This window comes from Nicotiana attenuata, unplaced genomic scaffold (genome assembly GCF_001879085.1).
Source record: "Nicotiana attenuata strain UT unplaced genomic scaffold, NIATTr2, whole genome shotgun sequence".
NCBI classification, from domain to species: Eukaryota; Viridiplantae; Streptophyta; class Magnoliopsida; order Solanales; family Solanaceae; genus Nicotiana; species Nicotiana attenuata.
The window spans coordinates 1-6,879 of record NW_017680256.1 but is presented as its reverse complement, the minus strand read 5'-3'; the positions used below and the strand labels follow the sequence as shown (position 1 = coordinate 6,879).

The following is a 6,879-nucleotide window of genomic DNA, read 5'->3' as shown; positions in this document are numbered from 1 at the left end:
TCCAAGTATGCTACCTTTATTGCAGACCCACAGTATATATCAGCAGAAGATCCAGCTCGACTCTTCTTCTCTCATGTCGTCAAATATTGGGGCTTGCCCAAAGACATTGTTAGTGACCGCGACTCACGGTTCACTAGCAACTTTTGGACCCAACTCTTCAAGTGCCTTGGGTCAAAATTGAGTCACAGCTCAAGTTTTCATCCGCAATCTGATGGCCAGACGGAGCGGTTCAATGGTATGTTGGAGGAATATCTCCGCCACTTTGTAACCGGATCGCAGAAGAATTGGGTGAAGCTTCTGGATGCTGCTCAACTGTGTTTCAATTCACAAAAGAGCTCTAGTACCAACAAAAGCGCTTTTGAAATTGTTACCGGACAGCAACCGCTACTCCCACACACTGTGAATGCACCAAACATGGCTAAATCTCCTCGAGCTGCCAGCTTCTCAAAAGAGTGGAAGCGGAATTTGGAGATAGTGCGGAGCTATCTTGTCAAAGCCCAAAAGCGGATGAAGAGGCATACTGATCAGAATCGTCGCTTTGTTGAATATCAAGTAGGAGACAAAGTGATGGTCAAAATTCCAAAGCGGTACTTATTTGCAGGGGTCCATGACCCTCGCCTATTGCAAAAATACATTGGACCCTTGTCCATTGAAAAGTGTATTGGGAAGGTTGCATACCGGGTGGATACCCCAGCTTGGTGGAAAATTCATCCTGTCTTCCATGTCAGTCTCCTAAAACCTTTTCGGGAAGACACGGAGGATCCTTCAAGGAGCCAGCTCACAATACCCAGTATTCGAGGTCCCAATTCAACCGGGAAAAGGCGTGTTGAAGCTATCCTTGATGACAGAGTGATTCATGCCTCAAGGAAAGATCACCAAGAGTTTTTGGTGAAATGGCAGGGCTGTGATGCAAAAGAGAATACTTGGGAGAGGGGAACAAACCTCAAAGCCTACAAGAGCCTCATTGAAGATTATTTTGCAAGTAAGGCACCGAGGACGTCGCCAACTCAGGTGGGGGAGAATGTCATGGGCGGCTTTCCAGCCATGCCCCATGACCCCTTGGGCGCGCCCCGTGGCGTCCTAGCAAACCTCCCAATGCCTAGCGCCACGGACGGCCCCGTGGTCTTGGCCGCGCCAAGTGACAAGCGCGCAGGTGCCTCTGTCGTCCCACCAATATCCCTCGCGAGCGCCAAGCCGCAAGCAGAAGTCAACAGCGCCGCGCGCGCAGACAACGCCGCGCGCTCAGACCGTGATGCCAAAGACACTGGTGCTGACAATGGACCTGCTGCTGCCTTATAGAAAACTAAGTCATTTTCATTGTAAATATAGAGTAGTTTTATTTCATGTACTTCCATTATGTTTCTCTAGCTTAATCAAGTCTAGTCTTGTAACTTTGAATTATTTTTTTTAAGTACTATTAGGGGGGATCAAGCAATCAAAACTTTCTAGCAAGCAAGCAATTCTCTGTACTGGTGTCTCTCCCCCTCGACACCGCGTTGCTTTTCTGTAATAGCTTTAATGCAATCAAGCTTTCTTTCATTCTGAATTCTCATTTCTGTTCTCTCAATTGCTCTTGACATTGGTTTTTCCGTACGGCACTGACAATCTCGTCTAGCGTACGGAAGGGACCTCAGTTGGCGGACAGCAACTGCACTGACATCAGTCGCCTAGCCTTACGTCGCCCTTCCAAGGAATCTCAGGAAGGCGCCGCGTAACAGGTTGGAATATGATTTATACCGGTATAAGTTATTGCCGGTATAAGTTATATTGGGATAAGTTATGCTGGGATTAGTTATGCTAGAATTGTTGTTTATTCATTGTTTGGTATGTTGTACTAAGAATGACAATTGCATAATTTCTAAGAAGAAAGTATAAGTTATACCCGTGTTAATTACCCCACCTTTTATAAGGTATAAGTTATCCTAGTGTTAAAATTAACACCGGGATAACTTATACCTGGTTTACTAACCAAACAGAGTATTAAGGTGATATTAAATTTTTATACCACCCTTATACCTTCTTATACCTCATACCAAACGACCCCATAGTATTAACAGAGTATATGTTTATGCTTCACTGACTATCAACACCTCAACAATTTGATATTTTTGCACTATTGCTCTTTCTGTATCTTTCATTCTCCAGATATAATGATAAAAAGTTCTGTAACAAAACTAGTTCCCATATTTCTTGAATTGTTTACTCAAGAAAATAACGTAATCTTATAAAACAAAGATGACATGCCATTCATCAAAATGTTTTCTTTCCTGTTGCGTAAGAGGCAAACTGCTGTTATAGCCTTTCTCTTTGTTTTCTTCTGTTTTTTTTTTTTTTTCGTTTTTTCGGTTCCTTTTCCTATCACATTTAAGGTCAAAACAGAAGTGAATGTTATTTGCAAATAGGACAGCATAGTGATCAAGTTTTCCATCGCTAAATCAGAAAACTTTGCCAATAAAGGTTCCATAATTATGGAACGAAAATTTGTCAGATAGTTGCAAATGAAAGGTTTATTGCAAGATATCTATTTGAGGACATCAAACAGCGTGCCAGATCCATCTTTGTTATCACAATCAGTCTATCATAAATAACCTGCCGGGCTATCCAGGGAATTCATTCAATTAAAAATGATAAAAATTTGAGTTACCTATATATAACCATAATGTTAGTACTATAAATAGCGTAGTCACTCTAAGCATTTCATCCACAACATTCAAACAGAGACATATTAGATTCAACAGAAAAATTCAGCTAGTGAAAGATGGCTTTGATATCCAATTGGAAGCTTGCTTTTGTAGCTCTACTAGTGTTAGGAATCTGGGCTTCTCAAACCGCATCTCGTGACTTGAACGAAGCATCAATGGTCCAGAAACACGAGTACTGGATGACTCGCTTTGGACGTGTGTACAGAGATGATGCAGAGAAGGCAAAGAGGTTCAAAATATTCAACGACAATGTTGATTATATTGAGTCAGTCAACAAGGCAGGAATTAGGCCTTATAAGTTGGGCATCAACGAATTTGCAGATTTGACAAATGAGGAATTTAGAGCGACTCACAACGGATACAAAATGTCTTCTCATCAGAAGTCATCAAAAACCATATCATTCAGGTATGAAAATATGACTGCTCCCGCTACCATGGATTGGAGAACGAAGGGCGCTGTTACTGGAGTTAAGGACCAAGGGCAGTGTGGTAAGTCAAGTAATTTGGTCATGTAAATAATAACATTTTCTTTAATGTATATGCTACAAAAGAAAATCTTATTAAGCTGATAATGTAGGATGTTGTTGGGCATTTTCTGCTGTTGCTGCTACTGAGGGGATCAACAAGATCAAAACAGGTAAGTTAATATCTTTATCTGAGCAAGAACTCGTGGATTGCGATACAAGTTCTGATATGGGATGTGAGGGAGGTCTTATGGATGATGCTTTTACGTTCATCATCAAGAACCATGGACTTACTACAGAATCAAATTATCCATACGAGGGAACTGATGGCACTTGCAAAACTAGAAAGGAATCCAACCATGTTGCCAAGATTACTGGTTACGAAGATGTCCCGGCCAACAGTGAATCTGCTCTGTTGAGTGCTGTTGCTAACCAACCTGTATCCGTTGCCATTGATGCTAGTGGATCAGATTTTCAGTTCTACTCTAGCGGTGTTTTTACTGGAGAATGTGGAACTGAGTTAGATCATGGTGTTACAGCAATCGGATATGGGAAAACTAGTGAAGGGACAAAGTATTGGTTAGTGAAGAACTCGTGGGGGACGAGCTGGGGAGAGAACGGTTATATTAGAATGCAAAGAGGTATTGATGCTGCAGAAGGAATTTGTGGAATTGCTATGCAAGCTTCTTATCCAACTGCTTAAATAGCTTAGAAGCTTTGGTGCATGGGAATTTGTTGTTATCACCTTGTTCATATTTTATGTGGTGTGTCTACTATGTATATATGTTATAAACTCCTTATATGTACATAATTGTTAAACTAAACTTTCTATGTGAAAAGATTGGTAATGCGAGTGAATGATAGAAAAATGCTTCCCTTATTTAAGACTTCGATTCCATAAACACGAGATTACTAAATATATTGTCTTAGATTCCACTATTCAATCTTTGATTCTTAGGTTTCTCTGTCTTAGATTCCACAAGTTCTTTCAACTCGTTTCTATCAACACTTGGCCCAAAATAAGTAACTTTTGTATGGACCCAAAACTCAACTAGCAGTAAGTAAGTAATGTTGGAGAAACATTAGAGGAGAGAACAGTTTGTATTTGAGAGAACTCTAATTCTCAACTCGTTTGCCTCAAAATGACAAGCACAACGAGGTATATATAATTGTCAATAGAGACTTCTACACTCACTCGTAGGTAGGGGCGGCAAAATGGTTAAAAGAAAACAGTTAACAACCCATACTATCCACTAAAAAATGGGTTGAATAATGAACTATTTAAAAACGGGTCAAATATGGATAAGAACCATATTATCCATTTAGAAAATGGACAACCAATGGATACCTAATGAGTTTAACTTTGGAATACATTTGTAAAGTCTCAAATTGGAGGCTACTCAAGTTTGGGAGACTAGGAATTCTCCCAGAAGAGATTATATTCATTAAGTCAACCCGTATTATCCACCGGTCATTCGTTTTTTATCCGTATTAAATATGGGTCGGGTTAAATAATTTATCTATTTTTTCATTACCCATTTTCCAACCGTCCCATATTCGACCTGACCCACCCGTTTGCCACCCCTTCTTGTAGGCTCTAGTTAATTTGAATTTTAGAAATGATCTAAATACCTGTCATGATAATGCTTAAGTTAATCTAGAAGAATCAAAATCCTGCATTTGCAAATTGGGATAACCACTCGTCATAGATAAACACAAGAATGTCCAATCCAAATATTAAGCAACTAATTGGATAGTAGTGTCTTATAAATACATAATCTCGTTCTAGTTTTAGAATTTATCCAACTTTCAAAGATATAATCTATAGCTTTTCTTTAATACTTTAATAAACGATCTCATTAAGCATTGAATTAATCGTACAATGTTATGAAATATTATTTTGTAGTGGATGTCTATAACTCCTAAAGAAGTTATTCCCACTACTCTTCTCCATTAAGTAGATAACTCCCACTACTTCTCACCATTATAGTTGTAACTCCCACACCTCCATAACCTCCCCATGATCTTTCCTCATGATCTCAATAGTTAATACCATGTTTATGATATCCCTTTGTATACCTCAATGTCATCCTATAAATAGAGGGTTTGGACATCACATTGTATACACTTGAATACATGGAAGAAATAGATTCTCTTCTCTCTTTCTCTCTACATTGTTGTCTATCTTTTTATTTTATATTATTACTTTGAGCTAAGTTTTGTAACACGTTATCAGCACGAATGCTATTTTATTTTCTCTAATACTTCCTAAAAGAAGTGAAAACCTTCCATGGAAGCTACAACTGCTTTTGCTGCTTTGCCAAGGAAAACTTTCATTACATCTTGATAAAGATTTTGTGGTAAGCACTAAAGATGACACTGTCGTGTCATTAATTTAGTCTTATGTGCATAAAGATGAGAAAGGTAAAATTTTATACTGCAATAGCATAGTTAACCTCATATTGATCTCAAGCCAGTCTCATTTAATGATAATATTTACTTGACCTCAGTTTGATGTATCATCTTATTCAATATGATGATGAGTGTTATATCTTCTTTCTTCAAATTCTTGAAAATTAAGATTAATATTAACCCCAAAAGGATTGTATTTTGAATCGTGCAACAATGATACTTTTGCATAGACATGTGATAAATTATAAATCTTATTAGATTATTTTTAAGCATGATAGTTTTTGCTTAGAAGCAATCCCATTCTCATTTTTAGAAATGGTACCAGTAAATCTTAAAAGCCGACCATGCATATGTGTGATACAAAGGAGTTGCTTCTTTATGTAACACGTGAAAAAAAGAAGATATTTTACAGTAGCATATGTAAACCAGTACCTAATTTTTAGTCAAAATTACTAGTCATATACATGTGTCATTTGGTTCTCATGGCTTTTTATTTGCACGAAACACTATGTCTTGATTATAATAGTCTTTACTGTTTTCCATATATATGAACCAATGATTTGAAAAGGTTTATATCTGGCTAGTTTATTGGGATACATTTTGTGTAAATACAGAATATGCTAGTAACATTGAATAAGCTTCATTATTTTCTGGAGTAGAATATATCTCATTACACTTTGGATCAATTTATAGTTACTGAAATGGTAGTGCATGATATACACTACTATATCTAAATAATATGTTTTGATCAGTTTACATATAGTATATTAGTACATGAATATTTACTGGACCAAAATTAATCATTGATAATATTTCTTATCATTTTTAATTCACTTATTTTTATGATAGTGTTTACTATGTTGAACTTACTAAAGTTTGATTTATGGATATGTAAAATTATATTACATTCCTTGAAGTGAATTAAACAATTTGTGTTAAATATTATATAAGGAAAAGACGGTGGATTCAAGTCCCAATGCACCATAAGGATAAGACATCGGGTTTTGAGTCCTGATGCTCCATGATTATAAGAGTTGGGTTCGAGTCCCAACTAATTATGGCCTAAAATGATTTTATATGGGTAAGACATTGGGTTTTAGTCCCAAATGCGCCATATTGATGATATAATGATGACTAAAGAAAAATAACATATTTTTCATGAAAAAGCACGAAGCATGTCCCACTTGATTTGCACCATTCTTGAAGTGAATGCGGTAGCAGTGCATAATAAGTCTAAATGTAGACAGGTGGTTGACCAATGAACAGTGGGCGTGACCAAAGACTAATATTAATAGTCATCA

The 6,879-nt window shown here is 37.3% G+C and overlaps 1 protein-coding gene across 1 annotated transcript; it reads left to right on the top strand.

The window, feature by feature from the left end:
* Positions 1-2,758: 2,758 nt before the first annotated feature.
* On the top strand, positions 2,759-3,869 carry LOC109221836 (senescence-specific cysteine protease SAG39-like). The gene is made up of 2 exons (XM_019386275.1): positions 2,759-3,191; positions 3,280-3,869. Exons 1-2 carry the CDS (start codon positions 2,759-2,761, stop codon positions 3,867-3,869), a joined length of 1,023 nt encoding a protein of 340 aa, XP_019241820.1.
* The last annotated feature ends 3,010 nt before the right edge of the window (positions 3,870-6,879 follow it).

Coding starts and splice junctions, on each gene's coding strand:
- LOC109221836 (XM_019386275.1), top strand. CDS start 2,759: ATGGCTTTGATATCCAATTGGAAGCTTGCTTTTGTAGCTCTACTAGTG. Junction 3,192..3,279: donor TAAGGACCAAGGGCAGTGTG/GTAAGTCAAGTA, acceptor CTGATAATGTAG/GATGTTGTTGGGCATTTTCT.